The sequence below is a fragment of the Lytechinus variegatus genome, chromosome 10 (assembly GCF_018143015.1).
Source record: "Lytechinus variegatus isolate NC3 chromosome 10, Lvar_3.0, whole genome shotgun sequence".
In the NCBI taxonomy this organism is placed as follows: Eukaryota; Metazoa; Echinodermata; class Echinoidea; order Temnopleuroida; family Toxopneustidae; genus Lytechinus; species Lytechinus variegatus.
Genome location: NC_054749.1, coordinates 30726224 through 30748750, shown reverse-complemented (window position 1 = coordinate 30748750; position 22527 = coordinate 30726224). Strand labels below are relative to the sequence as shown.

Genomic DNA, 22527 nt, shown 5'->3' with positions numbered 1-22527 from the left:
ACTTGAAAGTCATTATTTATTGGACCAGTAACCAGAATGCAATTGTTTGACATGTTTGAACTGGTCTCTAGTTCATTTTTACTGCTCCAGTTAAAAATTAATTGGTCCAGTAAAATACTGGAAACCAGTAAAAATCTACTGGAAGGGCCATTTTGGACCAGTAACACCAGTTTAATGAAAAACAATTTAACTGGTATTACTAATTGCTTCAACTGGAATGCTATTGTTGGAACTGGTCTCCAGTTGATTTTTACTGGTCCAGATAAAAATCAACTGGCCCAGTAAAAATATACTGGAAACCAGTAAAATTATACTGGAAACCAGTAAAAAAAATTACTGGTATAACTGGTTTTTCCTTCTGGGTATGCAAAAAAAATCGTGTACAATTAAGGATTAAATTAAATAAATGAATACACAAGAGATGAAGGATAATGAGAAAATATGAATAACAAGGGTGAGGAGAAAAGAGACAAAAAGATAAAGAAACGAAGCAGCAATTAAAATTGAAGGCAAAAGAAAAAAAACAAGAACAATAGCATAATAAACGAGATGGAGTAAGGCTGATCAATAGTGAAAACAACTTAATTGGGGATACAACCTACGTAAATATACAAACAAAAATAGAACAACAGAGAACGTATAGCGAGACTACTAAAGAAAAAATCTGTTAAAGTTATAGATGATTAGAATTCCACATAGTAAACTGAAAATAAAAAAATGTTAAATATTTCTGTATTGTATCAGAATGCTTCGTATTTTTTTTAAAAATAGAGTGCATATAAGTGTTTGTGTTGAAGGAACAGAGTGGTGAAAAGCAAAAAAAGGAGGAAAATAAATAAAGGAGGAAAAGGAGGAAAATTCGGAATAAAGGAGTCCCAATAACGTAAATATCCACATTTTATTAGCGTTGTTTTCAGCCAGTTGTACCTCTTATTTTGCACACAATAAACTGGTGAAAGATACCACATTCATTTTGAGGTTCGCGGCGAAAATCTCTACTACCGCACTTTATACTGGGCATTTTCATTGTTGGACGATTCGCAATGCGTTGCCTCATCGGCGCATCACCGGCTCATCTAAGTTGCAAATTCGCGAGAAAAACAAACGGATACTGTACTTCATTTGTGGTTTGCCCTGCTGTTTTAACGAGAAAAAAAATCCTCAGTCAAATTGGAAAAACGTGGAATAGCCAAGTGAATTGAATACATTTTGCCAAGCAATCGATGACGACCAACCCTTGGACAATTTCGCCTGCAGCTCAGGCTGCTCAATGGTGAGTCGTGTGTACCCCGAGCGAAGTTCGTGCCTCCACCAGTACTCAGGCAGGCAGTAGAGCCTAGACTAGAGGCGCACGGCCTCTCTCCAATATGGGAGACAATCTCCCATATTGGAGATTTGCTTTGCAGAAGGATAAAAGAAACAACACCAACAAAAGCATGATTTTTCCACCCCAAATTTTGTCTCACTGTGGTCAGAAGCCCATTTGTTTTGTGTGTGATCGACAACAAAAATCCTTATCAAAACAAGAGTAGGCCTAGACGGTGAATTTTTAAAGTAGACGGGGAAAAGGGGTAATTTTTCATGAGGAATCTGCTTATCATATTTTTATTTGCCGCCAAGGTAATCCTTTTGCCGCAAATGTAAACAAAGGAAATTGGTCTCCGAAACTGGAGACTCTGAAATTGGATACCCAAATTCTTTACAAAAGTCTCTGATATTGGAGATAATCTCCCACATTGGAGACAGTCTCCAATATTATATTGGCTGTGCGCCTCTACTGTCCACTGCACTATAAACCAAAACTTCTGTGTCTGGTAATGGTTGGCCGGTGAACTACGTTGGCTCCACTCACCAAAATACAGAGCCAGAGGCATAAGTTCTAGTGCGATCCATACAGGGGACTCAATTAGCCAGGAGGCTTCTAGAGACTAGAGAGTAAATATCATATTAGAACAACTAACGTAAGGTTTAATACTCTCATAGTCTCAACCATGTAAACGAAGCCAGATCTTCCTTTCTAAATTCTATCCATTCGCGTGTAGATCTACCACCAAAAAACCTGAAACTTTCGCCTCCGAGATTTCTACTTTCTTTCTAAAAGATCTAGCCCAGCCCTAAATCATGTATGATGGGGGGACCTAAAGCTACGCACTTTGTTTTCAAACAATAAAAACTGTCCCAATTTTAATATCTCAACAAATTATATTTCACTTATTTGTGGCAAACATTCTAAAGATCATTAGCCAAGTAGAAAATATCACAAAACTCACTAATACGAAAATCCTGTCGTGTTTTTCGAACACCTCTTGATTTCGCCGCCCGATGTAGAAGGGGTCCTAAAGCTACGCACTCGATTTATCATGCAAAAAAATAGTATTTCCTGTGCCTCAATTTCTAAAATATATTCAAATTATTATAGGATAAAATAAAATTAAAGCGAATATAACTCCAAACTTCCTAACAGTTGTTGGTTTTCTCTGCATTTAGAGATTTACTGCAGCCTCTGTAGAAAAAAATTAATAGGAATTGTTCATCACTCTGCAGTCACAGTTCCACACACAGAGTGCGCGTTTGCCATTGAAAACTGCATGCGCGATGAGTGGTGCGTAGCTTTAGGACCCGCGCAGCTTTAGGACCCCCTACCATACATGGGATACAACTTCATTTCCAACATTTCTACACTATGAATTTTATTTCTAAACAAGTATTCATAAAAAAAATGAGAAAAAGGTCATGAAAAGACGGAAGAGACTTGCCCGATGTTTACGCTGCCATCTTGTTTTCTATTGTTCTTCACCTACGATACGGACGCTTGCGCGATTTGCGTGCTGTCGCCAAGTGGAAGACAAAGAAATCAAGATGGTGATGTAAACACGGCCGTAAGCTCTTCCCATATTTTCATTTTTTTTCTTGTTGTTTTAATGAATTCTTTAAAAATGAAGACAATATCGCAGAAATGTTGGAAATGAAGTTGAACCCCATGTACGTGTTTTGGTGCTAGATGTTTTAGAGGCAAAATAGAAATCTTGGGGGCGAAAGTTTCAGGTTTTGTACCCGTACGTGGATGAATATAGCTTGGCATCTCAGGCGTCAGTGTAGTCTTGAGGACGCAATGATGATTACTTTTGACAAACTGACATGTATACTTCTTCATCATTGACATCTTGACACTTTACTAATACTGTCCTGAGCGAAGCACCATAATTGCTCGTGATTTTATTTAACTTTACACCATCCTACACCTAAAGCGTAGGAAGGTTTAAAAAAACATTGGAAAAAAGGGAAAAAATAAAGGATTCTTACCAGACCAATGTCGCGTAGACCCTTCGATCCACATGTAATACCGATGTACCGATGTAAATTAATTTTTAGAACGGCATTGCTAACCGGAAGTACGTAATACATAAGCGGTTCAAGGGTCGACGCCATTGTATTTGCGTTGTTTACATCGGTATTACATGTGGATCGAGGGGTCTACGCGACATCGGTCTGGTAAGAATCCTTTATTTTTTCCCCTTTTTTCCAATGTTTTTTTAAACCTTCCTACGCATAAGGTGAAGGAAGGTGTAAAGTTAAATAAAATCTCAAGCAATTACGTGATTTTTTATAAAAAAGATGGATTTCCAAGGGGAATCCATCTTTATTATGGTGCTTCGCTTAGGACAGTATTAGTAAAGTGTCAAGACGTCAATGATGAAGAAGTATACATGTCAGTTTGTCAAAAGTAATCATCATTGCTTCCTCAAGACTACGTCAGTGGGGAGTAAGCCTACCTAGAGTAGATGACTTTTACTCCCCAGACGCCTCCAGGCTAGGTGTGCGGTCTCCTTAAAGGTGATCGCACAGAAAGTTATTTACTGTAAAAGTTGTTATTTTCGCGTACAGAATTTTTCGCGAATCGCGGGGGTCCCGACATTTTCGCGGGTTGTTAAATTCGCGATCGGAAGATGTATGATACATTTCCACAGCATTTCAAAGAAGCAAAACAAGTGCAATTCATGTGCAAATCTACACTTCTCAAAGTCACCTAGCTTATATGTCTTTTGTACACAAATATGTCCCTGTAAAAACAGTTACAAATTGTGGAAAAAGTGGCTTAAATTTCACTTTTTTTAACCTTTAGATCTAAAAATTCATCATGCCACAGGATCTATAGGGTTAAGCAATCTTTGGAATTTGTGTTTGATTCGATTCATTTTTCAAAAAGTTGGTAAAAAGTGCAAAATTGTGGAATTTTGTGAACAGAATGTTCACCTTCAAAATTCTGGTCATGTGACTTATGAATATTAATGAGTATGCAAATAGCTACCATTACGTGTGTATAGAGTCAATCAGATGACAATAAAATCAAATTGTTTCATGGAAAATACATTTTAATATTACAGTGAGTGTATAAATATTGATAAAATAATGTTAGAAAATAGTTTAGGCCCTGATTTTGTTTGAGAAATTAAAAAAAGTGAAATTCTAGCTAACTTTTTGAATCACTAACTGTACTTTCTACGCCTATTTTTTGTACATATATAGGTGCATATCTCCATTTTCTCAATATGCTGGATGTTTTCAATAGCAAAGCTTTGCTGTTGGGGGCATTGGCGCTGGCTAAGAAATGTGTCAATATTTTCGCGTGTTGTTAAATTCGCGGCCGATCGGCAATTCGCGAAATCCGCGAAAATAAAACCCCCGCGAAAATAACAGCTCCTACAGTATTATGCAATTGAAATTGTGTATTTAACCAAAATTTATGAACGTATTATTATTTCTACTTTCACTGATTAAACTTAATTAATTTTGTCTTGTTTATGATCAGAATTAAGTCTGCAACAATTTCCATGGAAAAAACAAAAAGTAAAAGAAATACATAAGAAAGTTATAAAACAAATTCATAAAACATTAAAATACATGTACATCAGAAAAAAAATTTGATACCAAATTTTTTTAGAGTACATTTGATCAGGATCCTACAAAGTCTGTGAATAAAAAGTTTTTAGGCAGTATGATAGTTGATTAGAGCATATATTTTATTTCATGCATAAATTAGCATAATTTATTAAATAAAAATCATATTTCAAAAAAATTAACTGTAGGCCTACAGCCTTGTAGATTATATCGCACACTACCACTGTGTAAATTTTCACAGCGCTCGCGGGATCGAAGGCCAAGATCTGGGGGGGGGGATGGGTCCAAAATAACCCGGCTCTTTAGGATTAAACTGCCTCTTATCACATCTATCAGTAGATCATGTATTTCGCGATGTGGAACCATGCGCTGACTGATCATGAAAAAAAGATGGCTCATGAAAAATGAAAATGACTCTGGTAAAATGAACTCAACTCTGTTGAATTGCCTTCTCCTTGAATACCCTTCTAACTTGCTATGATCTGTGGTCAAAGCGTCCAATTAAATCTCTTTCAGAACCATGTTTCAGTCTATCTCGTAAAAATGGAAGGATTTTGTTCATTGCATTGATTGAATTGTCTGTCTATTTCGATTTGTGCTGTATCCCAATTTCAGGTCACAGCAGTATGGAGCAGCCTCAGTACCTAGTGCAGCCAACCCTAGTTGGGAGATAGCCCGTAAGGCACTGGAAAAGCTTGGGGACAGTTCAGGGGAGGCTGGGTCTTCTGGCGAGGGCAGCGGGAAGGAAAGCAAAGGCTCACCAGAGAAGAAGGCGGTGGATGTGGAGAACAGGAGTGGGAAGCAATCAGATTCTAAACCCCAGGAAGGACCAGATTTCATGAGTCAACATCAGATGAATATGTATGGTAAGTGATCGATGCGGATAAGAGAGTGACGGAGCCTTACTCTAAACAGAGCAGGGTTTTCTTGGACTTCATATGTTTTGAGAAGTCCGGTGTAGATTGTGTTTCCTGACTGCTAGTCCACTCTGTTAAAGTTTGTATTAAAATTCATGTTTTGTTGACATGTTGTGTGAGCAGTGATGAATACAGATATAAACTTAGTTTTGCAATGCAACTTGTAAGGCATGCTTGCTTGCCAAAAATACAGTATGCACCTCTACAAATGGCTGTCCAAAGCAAGGGTATAACAATATTTTAACCCATATAACCCTGTCACAGAAGTTGGGTAGCAAATCAAAGCTTCACATTTTACAAATTGATAAGACTTTGAGAGAAGTCCTTGGCAGGGCTTTAAATGCATGGTAAGGCTCTGAAAATGGTATCCATCTGCAGGCAATCTGTGTTAGCAGCTCTATCTGAAGTAACCACCTATCTACATGTACATGTAAAAAGACCACTAAAACTGATTCCTCTGGGAGGCAAAATATCTGGATAAGAAACTGTAGATAGCAGCCACCTGTCTATACATGTAGTATAAAGACCACATTTAGCAATTCCTTTGGGTTGTTAATGTAGACTCTACAGGTTCCACTGTAATTTATTTACATTTTTTCTTCTTCATTCCATGATGCAATATTGAGAGTTTGTTGTGTTGGTATTTATTTTAACAAAGAATCAAACTTTTCTCCCCCCCCTCCCCCTCATTTTTCCTTGACAGGTAATTATTACGGTCCGCCGTATGGAGGAAGAGGTGGAGGAGGAGGAATGTACCCCTACTCTGGATACGGCCAAGGTTATGGCATGCCACCACCCCATATGAGAGGAGGCCCCTACCAAGGCATGCATGGCTACCATCCACCACCAGGGGTAAGTACTTAATACACACAAATATTTATCAGAGAATTAAAGTACAGCTGTACTTTGGTATCTGTAAGCAATAATAATAATTTTTTCCTCTAAGAATTTTAAAGGACAAGTCCACCCCAACAAAAAGTTGATTTGTCTAAAAAGAGGAAAAATCCAAGAAGCATAGCGCTGAAAATTTAATCAAAATTGGATGTAAAATAAGAAAGTTGTGGCATTTTAAAGTTTCGCTTAATTAAAAAAAAAACAGCTATATGCACATCCTGGCTAGTATGCAAATGAGGAGACTATGACATCATCCACTCATTATTTCTTTTCTATTTCATTATATGAAATATTCTAATTTTCTCATTGTCAAGTGATACAACTATTAATTCCTCCCTGAATATGTGGAATTAGCATTGTTAAATACTATGGTTCAGTCAACTTGGTCCTTATTGTCAAATCTATAAAAAATGAAATATTGTATAATTCAAACAATAAAAAACAAAAGAAATAGTGAGTGATGGACATCATCAACTGACTCACCTAGTTATGCATATCACTGTTTTGTAAAAAATAAGCGAAACTTTAAAATGTCATAACTTTCTTATTTTACATCCGATTTTGATGAAATTTTCAGCACTATGCTAATTTGATTTGTATTCAATTGAGCATCTTCCTGGGGTGGACTTGACCTTTAATTTAAAGATATACATGTAATTGTTTTTCTTTATGAATAAGAAAGAATGAACAAGAAAGAAAATAAGTTACATTCGTGATAGGCTTACTCTCATCTTTAATATTACATTTCACCCAGCACAACCTTTAAGTACTGGGAGGTTATTTGAATACTTTGCTCTCAAATAGAGTCAAAGAAAGCAGGTTGTAATATTCAAATTGATATTTTGGCTTGCCATATCTTTATGAAAATAACAGAATCATTAAAATATCTTCATAAAGTTAGACACCCAGACTGGCTGATTAACCAGGAAGGGAATGATAACTTGCCATGTACATGTATGTGATAGGGAGGATCTATTCAAGTATGAAGTTGATGGAGATTAATTGTTCCATGCACAAAAGAGGTTGAATTCAATGTCTTACTCCATTATGAAGGGATTAGTATCTTCATGGCATGGAGGTAGACAAAAGATGTTGTAACTGGCAATGCTTGAATACATGCACAGTGTAATCCCCTGTCTGTGTTTATAAGTATGACACCCTCATTACAGACACATTACACACACTTCGAGCCATACTCAACAGCTGTCAAATTGATGATGCAAATGAGACATGAGATAATATTTTGGTCTAACAGGTTATGGTATCTGAAATGTTGGCAGAATACATTAATTGAATATAAATAGGAAATGTTGAAAAATTCCACCAACTTGTCTGTTTTGGTTAGTATGATAAAATCTAACTTATTGGCCATTTGTTGTGGAGAGTATTACATGACGTTTTGCCTTACATGCTGAGACTGAGAAAGGGAATTGTTTGTTTTACTGAGTAAAAAAACAGCTACAGTTCGACCTCTCTTATCCGCACGTGTTGGGACCAGCACCAATCCGGAAAAAGGATTTATCCCAATCTGGGAGACCCAATATTAAATACACGCAGCTGCCTCCCCTATGGTAGCAACTCGTAATCTATTGTCGTGGGCTTACACAGACAGTATTTCACTAATGTCATTGCAAATTATAGGCATTTTTTTACGGAAATGAAATCGATTGGTTGCCAAAACCCTGGGATAATTTAAATGTTGAAGTAATTGAGGAATACATTGAGCATACCTCTAAAGAAAGAGAATGACTCAATGAAACTAAGTTTGAAAATTGGATCATCGCAGCTTCGTAAAGTGAGTTTGCATAGGAATTTTGATTTGAGATTGAAATGTCATTTCCCTGCGTACTTGATTGAAAAACAATTACCAGCAAGTGTGCATCCAGATAATAGAAAGATCCAGATAAGAGAGGCAGAGTGGATTAAAGTTGTTGAAATTATTAAAGCTGATCATTGTCCATCTTTCGTATTTGAATGTACATGTAGGTCTGCCTCAAAACTTTACATTATTTTTCCTTTTTTTTCAATTTTTTTTTTTTGCATCAGGGTATGTATCCACCGTACGGGCCCCGTCCGACATTTGGTGAACACAGAGGACCAGGCTTCCCCCCTCAGCGCCCCAGAGGACCCATGTCCCAGGGCCCAGCACCGCCCCCACCACCTCCTCCCAACCCACCCCATTCACTGCTGGGCAAACCTGACCCTTCACCCCCACCCCCATTGCCATCCCCCTCATCCAAGGCCTCCTCCTCCACCAACCCATCACACCAGTCTAAATCACAGGTAAGTGGAGAGAGTGATGCAGGTGGAGGAGGAGGAGCAGGAAGAGGGGGAGAGAAGCGAGGCTTTCCAGAGACCATGAAGTTCAGGCAGGAAGCTCAGCAGCTGCACACGGGCTCGCGATGGAACAAAAATCTCAACCGTGAGTATTTAAGTAATCAATCACCGCTTTTTTTTTATAGATATTACGGAATCGATAGTTGCCAATGTCGGAGGAATCAAACTTAATGGTTGTCGATCAGTGTCGTGATTGTTAGGGAGATTTTCTGAACGCTAAAGGAGTTTAGCATGTAAACTATTATTTTATTGTGATTGCTTTATTTACTGTTTCAGGGTTGTGTATGGTTAAGACAGATTTCTTTGATTTCTACTGAAAATTGAATTTTAATGCTTGTAGCTTTGCTAAAGCCATCACATCCTGTCAGATGTGAACAAGATTTCTGTAGAAAGCTTCAATATCAGCCAAGATCTATACATAAATTTTGATACAAAGAAATACATAAGAAATTCTAAAAACAAAGAAATACGTACAGAAAAAATTAGCTTTAGCTATTTTTCTTTGTGGATACCTAAAACCTAAAAAGATGACATCCGGAAAAAAATTAGCAAATAATGTTTTTCATGCATAAATTTGCATATTTCATTCATAATGAATGAAAAAAAATTATTTCAGAATTTTTTTTTTTATACTGGCTTGTAGCTGTGGTATCTAATGTGTTTGCCAAATTTTGGCGCAATCGCGTGAATGGCGGCCAAGATCAAAAGGGGGGATATCATGCCCCTCGTCCTCAGTACATCTCAAAGAGCACAGTCCTTTTAGGGTTAATGAATGACCTGACATTTTCTACTTTGACAATCTTTCTCATCTAAATCCCTTGGAACTCACATGATTATTATTAGAGTTGTGATATTATATTGGTTCAGAATGATGTGGGGAATTGGATAAAGGTTGGGGTTAGGTTTGAGGTTATGCCATAGGTTTGGCTCATCTGAACATTTAAAGCAATTTTTGCCCAAACAATAACCATCGAATATCGTAATCACTCCATGAAGCTGACTTTCAATCACCACTCATTTACAGAGCCTTCAGACACCCAGGGCATACGCTTCAATCTACCCAGCAAGCGCTCTGGTATGCACCCCTCCCCGATGGGCGATACCCCCGGGAATAGGGGACAGGGACAGCAGAACAACCAGTTTAACAATAACAAAAAGAAAGGGGGAAAACAGGACAATACAGGAGGCCAACAAACAAAGAAACCTGGTGCTGCGTAAGTTCTCTATCATTACTTTCTTATTGGCTTCTTCAATTTTCATGTTTTCTCAAAGACACAAAATGAGACAGGGAGAAGCTGCACATGTGATGTATTCAAGGGTAGCAGGTATGAAAAGAAAATAAAAAGTTGAAGATAAATTGAGTTAAATATTATGCTATAAGGTAATGATATATAATGATGATGTAAACTACAAGAAGGTGCAGTTGGATTTGAAAGGGGGGGGGGGAATGATCCCCCGGGGGTTAAAGGCCAAGTAAATTGTAGGTTAGGGTTAAAAGACAAGTAAATTGTAGATTGTCATATGCAAGCCTATTAGAGCTGAAACGTGAAACAGTCTTTTATCAAATTGCACATATATGCACCTTCCCAACATACTATTGACTGTCCACATCCTGTATTATAATATTGAAGCTGCACAATTTATTATTTTGTGTTGTACAACTTAGCTCGTTGTACACGAGCAAATGGGAGGCTGAATGTCAAACATTCATACCGTTGCACATGTGCTGTCCCAAATGTAGCAAAAGGTGATGTCATAAAAATTACAAATCACCGCATTGCATGCACTTAGTAAATGCAGATGCAATATGCGTAGGGCTTGCTGGCTGAAAGTGCATTGCACGTGCACTGCAGATTGGCCCTGTCTTACAAAGAATTACGATTGATCCGATCAATTGCAACTATGGAAAGCCAGCAACGTCAACATTAAAAAAAAGTTTGTTCAAAATATTTACTAGAAATGATGTATGTTCATACATTTACTGTTTTCTTGACAATTAAGTTGGCTTCTCTTTGTTTTCAAAGGACATTGAACAAATTTTCTAAAGAAAAGATTATGACAATGTTGGGTTTCCATATACTTGAGATTGATCGGATCAATCATAACTAATCCTGAGTCTAATTGATTTTAAAATTGATGTTCGATCGATGTCATCGAGCGCCCGTGCAGATTTTGCAAAATCGGTGCATCGTAAAAATAAAAAAATACGTCGGCCAGCCTATTCTTTGGTTCACACAATCATCAAAATAAACAGTAATGTCCAACTTGACTATTACCATATTTGCCGGCGTAAAGGCTGCGGCGGAGTATAAGCCGCACCCCCGATTTTGCTAATCATCTTTGAAAAAAAAAAATGCATGACAGAATTCCCGGCGAAGTCGGACAAAATCTTGGTTGGAAAACTGTTCAACAATCGCCGCGGAATGGGAAATAATAAACACGCATGCTTTAATTCTTCTAACTTACTACCGTATTTCATCTTTTTCGGAAGGCGACGCAAGGAAAATAATCCACCATCGACGTGAAGAAGCGGCCGTGGTAATCAAGCGCTGCAGAGGTAAACAAGAGCTGCGGAGGTATAAGCGCTGCGGAGGTAAACAAGCGTGGCGGAGATAAACAAGCGCTGCGGAGGTAAACAAGCGTGGCGGAGATAAACAAGCGCTGCGACGGTAAACAAGCGCGGCGAATGTTTTATTTCTTTCAATTAACGTCTTCTTTTCTTACAAATAAAGTTGAATAAATACACAAGCATGGGCGGTGTCTCAATGTTTTTTTTTATTGAAGTCGGCGATGTCGTATGAGAGAAATAAAGACTGAGAGAGAGGTAAAGACTGAGTGAAATAAAGACATTGGCGGCGGAAGCCCCAAAAATTAGAGGGGGTCTACCTGAAATTTTGTGATGGACAAATGTTAAATAATTTGACAAGCAAAAAAAAATGATAAAAACAATAAAAAAAGGTCATCAACCTAAATTTTAGGGGGGGGGGGCAAGAGACATTTTAAGGGGGGTCCATCAGAATTTAGGGGGGGACGCAGGAAACAAAATTGACAAGCAAAAAAAACAATAAAAAAGGTCATCAACCTAAATTTTAGGGGGGGCAAGAGACATTTTAAGGGGGGGGGGTCCACCAGAATTTAGGGGGGGACGCAGGAAACAAAATTGACAAGCAAAAAAAAATAATAAAAACAAGAAAAAAAGGTCATCAACCTAAATTTTAGGGGGGGGCAAGAGACATTTTAAAGGGGGTCCACCAGAATTTAGGGGGGACGCAGGAAACAAAATTGACAAGCAAAAAAAAAATAATAAAAACAATAAAAAAAGGTCATCAACCTAAATTTTAGGGGGGGCAAGAGACATTTTAAGGGGGGGTCCACCAGAATTTAGGGGGGGACGCAGGAAACAAAATTGACAAGCAAAAAAAATTATCAATTTAGGGGGGATCGTCCTCATCTCAAATTGTAACAATGAAACAAATGTGAAATAATTTGACAAGCAAAAAAAAAAAAGGTCAACCTAAATTTAAGGGGGGGGGGGACAAGTGACATTTTAAGGGGGGTCCACCAGAATTTAGGGGGGGACGCAGGAAACAAAATTGACAAGCAAAAAAAAAAAGGTTATCAACTAAAAATTTAGGGGGGATCGTCCCCCCATCTCAATTTTTTTTGGGGACCTGCATGCCCCCCCCCCGCTTCCGCCGCCTATGAATAAAGATGAACACTGATTCTTTCTTGGAAGTTTGTGGTCTTGAAAAAGACCGTTATTAATTCACGCACAAAGCAATTTCAAATGACATACCTTGTCATGTTCCCTCGATCTCTTCCTGAGCGGGAAAATATTGAAGGCGGCATGATATTTTTTTTTAATACTTACGCTATTTTTCCACCTGCAATAGAATATTAAATTGCATGCAAACATCGTGTATCACCGTGTCATCATTATTATCGCACGCAAATCGTGCATCATCATTTACTATTGTCAACATAAACATGCTCGATCATCATCCTCGTCGTCATCATCATCATAATCCAGAATGCCTAACAAGTTAAAATCTAAATCACTCATCTCAATGTTGTAACTTTAATTATCATTTTCAAATAGCAATTCATTGACACAATCGTACTTATATCATTATTGTCACCATTATCATCACATAATTCATCCAAAATATTCACAACCAACCAGCCTAATCAGATCATCACCGCTACCGCCATTTCCCGCAGCAGACCAAGGTAGGTATTTATTGGCCGATGAGACTTGGAGATGCAAAAAAAAAAAAAATCAAAAGGTAAATATTTTCATTTTATTTTCCATTACGATCGATGACGATGTAAAAATAAATTTGAAAAATGTAGAGCGAGGTGCTGGTGCTGCTAATCTTCCTGGCTCCTGCAAGGAAGATAGAAATGAAAACATGTTAAATCAATGTTCCACATAATTTCATAAATAAATAGTAATGACATTCATTACAATTACAATGCTTTTTGTCGACAAAAGTCTACCAATACATGTACATGTCTTGGATCGACGCGAACAAGCTGCCTGCAATTGGCAAGTTAAGTACCCCGCAGTATACGGTGCGAGCGCTAGCTAGCGCTAGAGCGCGGAAGCTATGCATTGCAAACGTATTAAACATGACATTGCCAGCCCCAGACAGAGTCAGATCGCTGGCACGGTCTCTGAGTTCTACTGCGTTTATGGAAACAAATTTACACCTAAGCAGAATTAAATTTGACAAGTAAGATATCACGTACCGGTACTGAAAATGTTTGATTAAATAATTCAAGATTTTTACTGTTTCATCCTATAAACGCGCTGTTTTAACTACCATTACAATGAAAGCATCACTGTAGTCCCATACGTACGCACACGCGATGTTTTGACCACGTGTTCAGCGTTCGCTGGACGCGGCTTTTGACTATCGTCACGTATAGGCCGCACCCCAACTTTTTCTCATAAAAAAAAAGTGCGGCCTATACGCCGGCAAATACGGTACTTGATTTATATTGCCCCCAAAATGAAACCAATTGTGTAATTATGATGCCTACATGTATTCGCCATTAATTTGAAGTTTATTTTGATCATAGTTTGAGTCTAACCCGTCTGCTCATGATAATTTATGCACGAGGAATTCATGAATGGAAGTCATCTATCGTGCATGCGCAGTACTGTGCTTTAATCAAACCAGCAAATGGCTGGAAAATTGATGCGATTAACGTAAAATAAACCTTGCTTTCATGAACAATATCAATATGACCATAGAACATTATTTAATCGTAATATTTAACAATAAATTGCATATGATAATCATTAATATGAATGTAGAGCTTGATGTGAACATATGTATTTCGTTTCAATGACGGACATCACATGACGATCGACTTGAGTGAGTGCACTTGTCTAAAAAATGATTCACGTTAGGATTGATTCTTGAACATTGTCAACATGCAGAAACTCTTTTCAAGAGCGTAATATCACCATATGATAACATTTTACATGACAAAACAGAGAAAATTGTGTTTGATATTTTTTCCCATTACTTTTGAAGCTGTTTGTGACCAACTTTGGGCTCTGATTTTAGGAATGGAAAATATGTCATATGTCATCGAACGCGCATGCGCATTGTGTTTCTTTTCTCGGAGCTCGGAGACGTCTTGATGGAATAAAAACAAAGATAATGCGAGATAATGACAGTTTTAATACTTGCATATGAGTATGGCCATAAAATCTTATTAAATCGTAATTGTTTAACATCCAATAATAACTTATATGAATTTAGAGCTCAACTGAGACATTCGTATTTGTTTCGATCGCATGCTCCTGTGTCTAAAAATAAAAGATGCATTATGACATCAAGATTAATTCTCGAACATCGTCATAACTCATATTCCACAATCTTTCCTCACAATCGTTATAGTGCTGTAGCTCGGTTCCTTCAACTCGGTCCGAACCCGGCTCGTAAATCTTATCAGAATCATAGCTCGACCCGGAGAGGCCCGGTAACCCGGTCCGGCTAAAATTGATTTATGTCCATGCAAAAGTACAAAGTTTTGACCTACTTGACTCTTATCTGTGACCGACATCACCTTCTGACCTTGTTCTCAAAAGACGATACAAACCCCCAAAATATTTAATTCATTGTTTATATCATCCAGAAGTAATGTAGAGAGGAATTGAGAGTTTGAGACGATACAAGGCCAAATCGCAATTCCTCACATCACCAGTGCAGCGGTCAACAGCACAGTCTGTGCACCGCTAGTGATTTACTACGAAACATGTGCTTTGAGATGATTTTTTTTTTGTGTGTGTGTGTGTGTGTGAAATCAAGAGGCAGATTACAAACCACATTGTTTATTATGTTATCATTCTGGTGACCCAATTTTCAAACAGGCTCTCACAGAGATTGTTTCTGTCTATCATAGGGCAGATTTTTTTCGGAGGGGTGGAGGTGGCAGAAAGAGTTAATTTCTGAGCGTATTTCATTCTTCATATTTGCTTTGAAGCAATAGAATATTTTAATCAAACTATTTTTTGTGTATGATTTATTTTTATCTGTCTTATTCTAGCCTTCAGCTACCGGTAATAATATTTTTAATGAAAATATTTTTAATAAGAAAAATTGAATCAAAATACATTTTTATTTCATATTAAACTTTGACAATCGGTCATCCATATCATCCATTTAGTCATCTCTCACGTTTTTTTTTTGTTTTTTGTTTTTTTGCTCTTGTACACATACCCCCCCCCTTCTCTCTCTCCCGGTAACGGCACCCTCCTCTTCTCGTCCGTCTCGTCCACCCTCTTTAATGTATCCTTTAAATGGGAATTAAATTGTTTTGCACCCACTCCCAGCTGAGCTATTATTTTCGGATCACCGACTTTGTGGAAAATGTCAACACAACAGGGTTTTTGGGGGAGGGAGGGCTTTTATGGTTAGCAGAAAAAACTGGTATAAAAGATATCTCAATAAACCGGACAGATTATTTTACAAAAAAAGAGAGAAATATTCTGCATGTCATCACAGTCATAATATCAAAAGGAAAACTTCTTGAGTTATGACCATGCCTAATGGACCAACTGGCCTTTACTTGTAAACAAATTGGACATTCTCACCCAGTGAAACCATTACTCTCAGCCAATCACATGACCAGTCAGACGATATCACATGGCAGGTACTGTGTGCATGTGCGCCGTTAGCTATATCATCTCGATCCCTCACACACAAGGCCATAACTCAGACAGGAGGTCCGATCATGATGGGGAAAAAATGAAAAAAGTAGGGATGGTTGGCCTTTGACCTGTCCCCTCGACCATCACACTAGGTGGATGGATTGCTTGTTAAAAATAGTTTCACAACTTTTATTGCGGTGACAAATGACACCTCAAATATTATCAAACAATCCGGGTTTATTTTCCGGGTTCGAGGGATTCAAAGTGAAACCCGGCCCGTAAAGCTCCGAGCCGGTCAATGCCAACTCGGCAGGATTCAGCCCGGTAAACAATCCGAGCTACAGCTCAGAATCGTTATATTATCATCGAATACAAATTCAAATGACCATCCGGAGAAAATTACGTATTTATTCCCATCAATTTGGAGCTCGTTTTGGATCCAACAACCCCACCAACTACACAATCTCAGGCAAGTTACAGCGCTCTCCACTGGCTGGCGCTGGCAAGCACGCCTGACGTTTCGGGAGAGTGAGTGTACGGGGCTGCGGACGGGGCTGGTATGTGCGAGTCTGGACTGCGAATGCTAGTTGACCAAAAATCATTCGGATCGACTCTGCATGATTCATGTCTGTAATATTGTTTCATTTTAAACTTATATGTTGTCATCTGCAAATATCATTGTTGAAGATATTTTGGGAAGAATTTTGCATTGGTCCGCAGCTTTTTTTGTGTTTTGTGATCATGGAAAATGCATACAAACTTTGCTCTGTCATCTGCTTGCGCACTCCCCCAGCCAGCATACGGTCAGTGCATGCAGCGCGACGGCCGGAGCAAAAAAAATGACTTGATACTCCCGCCTTCAAAATTGATGCATTGATTTGCAATCGAATTAAAGATGTCAAACACCGGTTTTCAAAATAATCGATATGACTCAGGCTTAATCGTAACTCTTTGTAAGACGGTACCCTGATGCACGTTTGAAGGATTTTCCTTTCCCTTTCAAAATTTTCTTTCTTATTATCATAGATTAACATAGGAAAATCATTTTTTTTCTTCATATTTTGGCCAACTTCCGAGGTTTTGTAGAACACAAATAGCAAATATTATTATTCGTGCATGGTGCTGCATTTCGCTAATGCCTCGTTGAATTTCTGTCTTTCACCTTATGCGTAATCTCGCACCATCATGCTCCTGCCTACATGTCGTTATTTGTATACTTGTAACTGCGCCTGTGATAGAATTGTTCATATTTGCTTGTTTTGTTGTTTGTAGAGTGGTAAAATAAGCACTTACATGTATTACAGGTCATGCATGTAAATCTGACCTTCTTGACATTTTTAATATGAATTTTGGAATCCTTTCTCCTTTTTATTAAAAACAAGAATTTTCCTGATTATCATAAAGGTTTCATTTTTTGTAGTGCTGTACCTCACAGATATACATGTAGAATGTTTAACATTCTATAAACTGGCAAAGTGGCATGAAATTTTGGATTCATTGAAAGAGAGCCATTCTACACAACTCTACTTACGCTTGTTGAATACATGGAGAACAGTCACTCTTTCACATCGTGCATTATTTTGTACGATGGCACATATTTTTATTCACTATGTACATGTACATATATTAACGAAATCTAGTGATAGTATGAATCACTACATATACACAGTCTAGACTTCATAATGTATATGCTCAGAACCATCCTTTCAAATGTACATCGAACGTTCCTGCGTGGTTATTGATGCTCCCAACTAAGATATAAACGATCCCAACACAACATGGCGGAGAACCCGGCTTTTACTCGATAGAGCAATAGAGGACTGACACTTATTTACCCTTAAAGTAGGTGTCGAAAGCCTATAGCGTTGTGTGTAAAAGGACTTGTCATCTTAACGCATATATGTTCATCAATATCTTCACAAGTTAATAATGAAATAGGAGGAAAGACAGAGAGCTTGTTTGAACCAATTTAGGAACCTCCAAGACTACAGTTACAATGAACTGATCTTCAGCCAAACTACTTCTTAATGCTGAGAGTTACGGCCAAAAATAGATAAAACACCAACGACGGATGACTGGAAGGATGACAGATGATCAGAAGGACGACAGATGACCAGAAGGACCTCGACAGCTACGATGACTGCAACAGACAAAAACCATATATGACACTGCAACTGCACGACGACACCCTTAACATCAACGGACGGACCATTCTCAGAACTGAGGGACTTTGATGCTCGACTACTTTGTTGGATGGATGTGAATGTTATTCGGCCATATGACTTTTAATAACTTTTATGAAACCAGTTTAATTATTTCATTTCGATATTCTTCTGCCTTTGCTCCGTTACTTTGGTAAGTGAAACACTTCATTGTTCCATCCCATGAGTGAGAGTGAGAGATGATATTAAGTATTCCTTATATGGTTTATTTATTGATTTCAACAATTACACGCAAATGTTAGATTTAATTCCTTATCCTAGAATTTAAATTTCGCTATATTTGTATTAACAGTGTACTAGAAGATTTCCCCTCTTAAAGTTCTTAAAGTTATTGAACAGGAATAATTTGACCATTAATATGACTACCACAACATCAACATCGAATATGCCACGACATACACTACGACAGACAGACTTTCTTCCATCCCGTTTTTCTGGCGATCAATTAGATAGGGACAACTCGACCGCACATTGTCTGACTTTTGATGATTACCTAGACGCACACAATATAGACTCAACCGACCCCAACCAATTCCAGACTATACTCCGATCTTTCCGTCGCACATTGCAGGGACAGGCTAGGCTATGGATAGACGGACTGACTTTTAATTCATATGACGACTTGAAAGACGGATTTGTAAGGAGGTTTAGCCCAGCTAAATCTTCATATAGTCATGTTAGGGACTTTAACACAATGACGATGACTGACGGGGAGAGCGCAGAGGCGTATCTCCAACGACTTCGACAGACTGCGTCTTACATCAATTACGGCGAGGCACAGATTAAGCACAGATTGCTTGATTCTCTGCCTAATGAATGCCGTGCAACAATATTGATGTCTGCCTCAGCCTCTGACATAACTTGTGATGAAATAGCAGCTAAGGCGCAACTATTTCTTGACTTACGAAAGGATTCGACTCCACAGACAAAAGAACTGACCTTTTCTGCCCAGGCAGAAATTGATCTTCTCAGGGAGGAGATCAATTCAATGAAAATGACCGACACCCCCAGTAACGACAGAGACCGCGGCAGAGCTCCTAACCGACGATCTCCAACACCACGACGAAACAACCATAGTAGGAGTATCGACCGTGGTTTCCCCCAACGACGACAAGACCGAAGTCGTGATCGGTATCGTGACTATCATCATGATACTAGACGCGGTAAGAGCCCATACCGCAATAACCGTAACTTTAATGACCGGCAACCAAGACTGACATGTAACTATTGTCGCATACCAGGACATGTCTGGCGAGAATGCCGACGACGACTTAGGGACATTGAGACACAGCCACGACGTGACTACAATGGTCAGCGACAATTCTACAGACAACGGACGGGCTACGGCCAACAGCAACAGGATTTTTAAGACGGGAAGGAGTCAACAGCGCTCGTTATCTTCCTTCCCGATCTAAAAATCAAACCAGGCCTGACATTGACTTGACTTCGACTCATTTAGGTACCGAAGACGTAGAACTTAAGTTGACAGATAGGAACTTTGTGAAAGGTCGCTTACCAAATGGCAAGAATGTGTTCATTTTGTTCGATAGTGGAGCAACCAAGACTATAATTTCCACTAATTATGTCCAATCGTCTTCCTATCTTTCTAGCCTCCCTAAACAGAAAGTAAGACCAGTTAGGTTTAAAATCGGAAACGGTCAGTTCCTAACGGCGTTTTCTGCTATCAAACTACATGTCTTCATTCAAGGTCACAAGTTTGAAATATCTGCTTTGGTTGTGAACAATCTTGTGGGAGTAGACATGATTTTGGGCAACAATTCCCTTTCTGATTTAGACGGTACACTCCATTTTAGGAATCATGTATTCAAAATTAAATCTAAGAAGGTCTCATTTTCCCCCACTAGCAAAATGACCATAGACCCTGGCACCTCTAAATTTGTGACAATACATGGCAAAGCCCCACCCCACTTGCGCAATTCTGATATCATATTGACAGCAAACAGTTACTTAGGCAGGCATTGTCCATCTACAATGATAGTTAAGTTGGTTAAGGGACAGACACAGCTACTTGTGACTAATTCAACAGACAAACCACTCCATTTGGCAAAGGGTAGACCCATTGCATATTTGGATACTAGCGATCTTATAAATGTGACCCATGACTTGCCAATTAATGACATTAACATGACTTTAAACTCCATGGACAATTTGAATGTGACACAGACGAATTCCAACACAGATGCTGTTAGAATTAATAACTTGGAGAGATACCCCCACCTTGACCCAAATGATCCCATTGTTGACATGACAGAAGAAGAAATAATAAAGAAACACATTGACCTGACTGGAAGCATTCTGTCTCAAAATGAAAGGCAAGAAATAGTTCGCATTTTGATGGATAATAGGGATGCATTTTCTCTCTATGGCGAGCTATCTAGTTGTCCAAATTTTGAGGTAGATATTGAACTGACTGACAATGAACCATTTTTCATACGACCTTACTTTGCAACTGAAACTGACAAGACTAAGATAGAGTATGAGCTAAGCAAACTTGTCAAATTGGGAATTTTGGAAGTAGGACATCAATCATATACTTCACCTGTACTCCTTCTTTCTAAGAAAAACACCACTGACAAAAGGGTTGTGACAGACTTTCGCTATCTCAATTCGAGAATCAAGCGAATAAATCACCCATTCCCCCTACTTTCTGAAACACTCAAACGCATTGGCAATGCTAATACACGAGTTCTTAGTGTGATTGATTTGAAGTCAGCTTTCCATTGTATTCCCTTATCCAAATCAGCTCAAAAATACACAGGCATCGCCTCATATCATGGTGGTAAACATTACTTTTATAAGCGATTAGCTCAAGGCTTGAATGTTTCCCCTGCTATCTTTCAGGCAAAGATTGATGATATTTTGGGGTCGATCCCCAATTCTCGACAATTTTGCATAGCTCATCATGACGACATTATACTATTTAGCCGTGACAAGACCACCCATCGGTCACATTTAGTAGATGTATTGAAGGCCCTTTCTGACAATGGTCTTAAGGTTAGCCCAAAGAAGTGCAAACTTTTCCGCACTGATGTTGATTATATGGGACACAGAATCACCATTAATGAAACAGGAGAGGCATGTTTTCAGCCCCTACGTGATAGGTGCGCTGCCATTCATACCATGCCCAGACCAAAGACCCCAAGACAAGTTAGGAGACTAGTGGGAGCAGTTAACTATGTTGCTGGATTTTTCCCAAATATACAATCTGTTCTAAAACCACTACATCAACTGACTAGGAAGAAAAACAAGTTTGTTTGGACTGACCAACATGAAACTGCCTTCAATAAAGTAAAAGAGCTAATGACCAACCCCCCTATCTTACATATGCCCCAAAGTACAGGACGATTCTCCTTATATAGTGACACTTCTCGGACTGCTACTGGCTCGTACTTAACTCAACTTATCAATGGTAAGGAACGAATCATTGGTTATTACTCAAAAGTACTACCAAGCGCATGTGAAAGGTATAGTGTGACAGAGCTAGAGTTATTTGGGTTGTTGATCAATATTTCTGCCTTTAAGCATTTGCTTAAGGGATGTGAATTTAATGCTTTTGTCGATCACAGCTCAATTGTTCAGATTTTGAAATCAAAAGAAGCACCGTGCACAACACGGTTGCAGAAGTTGATTATGAAATTATCAGAATACTCCTTTCAAATTGGATACAAAAAGGGAACTGACATTGTTTTGGCAGATTTTCTTTCTCGGGCCCCTTGTGGGGACCATGATGAGATTGACAGGGTTGTCCCCATTTCTTACTGCCTGTTTGATGAGAGTGATTTAGTTCAGGTGGACACTCTCCACCCAGTTCAATCTTGTGATAGGAGGGTAACGCGAGCTTATGCTAAGAAAATGGGGATAGATATTCCTGAGATTTTCCCTAACAAATCTCAGAGCCCCATTAACACAAACACACGCGTGGGTCCGCCCACAACACCAGATAACCCAACACCTCCTAACAGGCCTATCAGTCAACCCCAACGACTAACCAATCACAGGCCAGCACCTACCATATCCACCGGACAGGCGCCAATATTTGATGGCCTAGACAGTGCAAGTTCACATTCTA

The 22527-nt window shown here is 38.7% G+C and overlaps 2 protein-coding genes across 2 annotated transcripts in view; both read left to right on the top strand.

Annotated features, from left to right (window-relative positions):
- Nucleotides 1–1016: 1016 nt before the first annotated feature.
- The window catches only part of LOC121422938 (leukocyte receptor cluster member 8 homolog), a 45701-nt gene continuing 24190 nt past the window's right edge, over nt 1017–22527 (top strand). The window contains exons 1-5 of the mRNA XM_041618178.1: nt 1017–1273; nt 5515–5765; nt 6520–6668; nt 8757–9132; nt 10072–10261. Of these exons, the coding sequence (XP_041474112.1) occupies nt 1224–1273; nt 5515–5765; nt 6520–6668; nt 8757–9132; nt 10072–10261 (1016 nt within the window). The 5' untranslated portion in view covers nt 1017–1223. The remainder of the gene's footprint in view (nt 1274–5514; nt 5766–6519; nt 6669–8756; nt 9133–10071; nt 10262–22527) is intronic.
- LOC121422939 lies at nt 18702–20301 on the top strand. Its single transcript, XM_041618179.1, has one exon. It carries the CDS (start codon nt 18796–18798, stop codon nt 19804–19806), a length of 1011 nt encoding a protein of 336 aa, XP_041474113.1. The 5' UTR covers nt 18702–18795; the 3' UTR covers nt 19807–20301.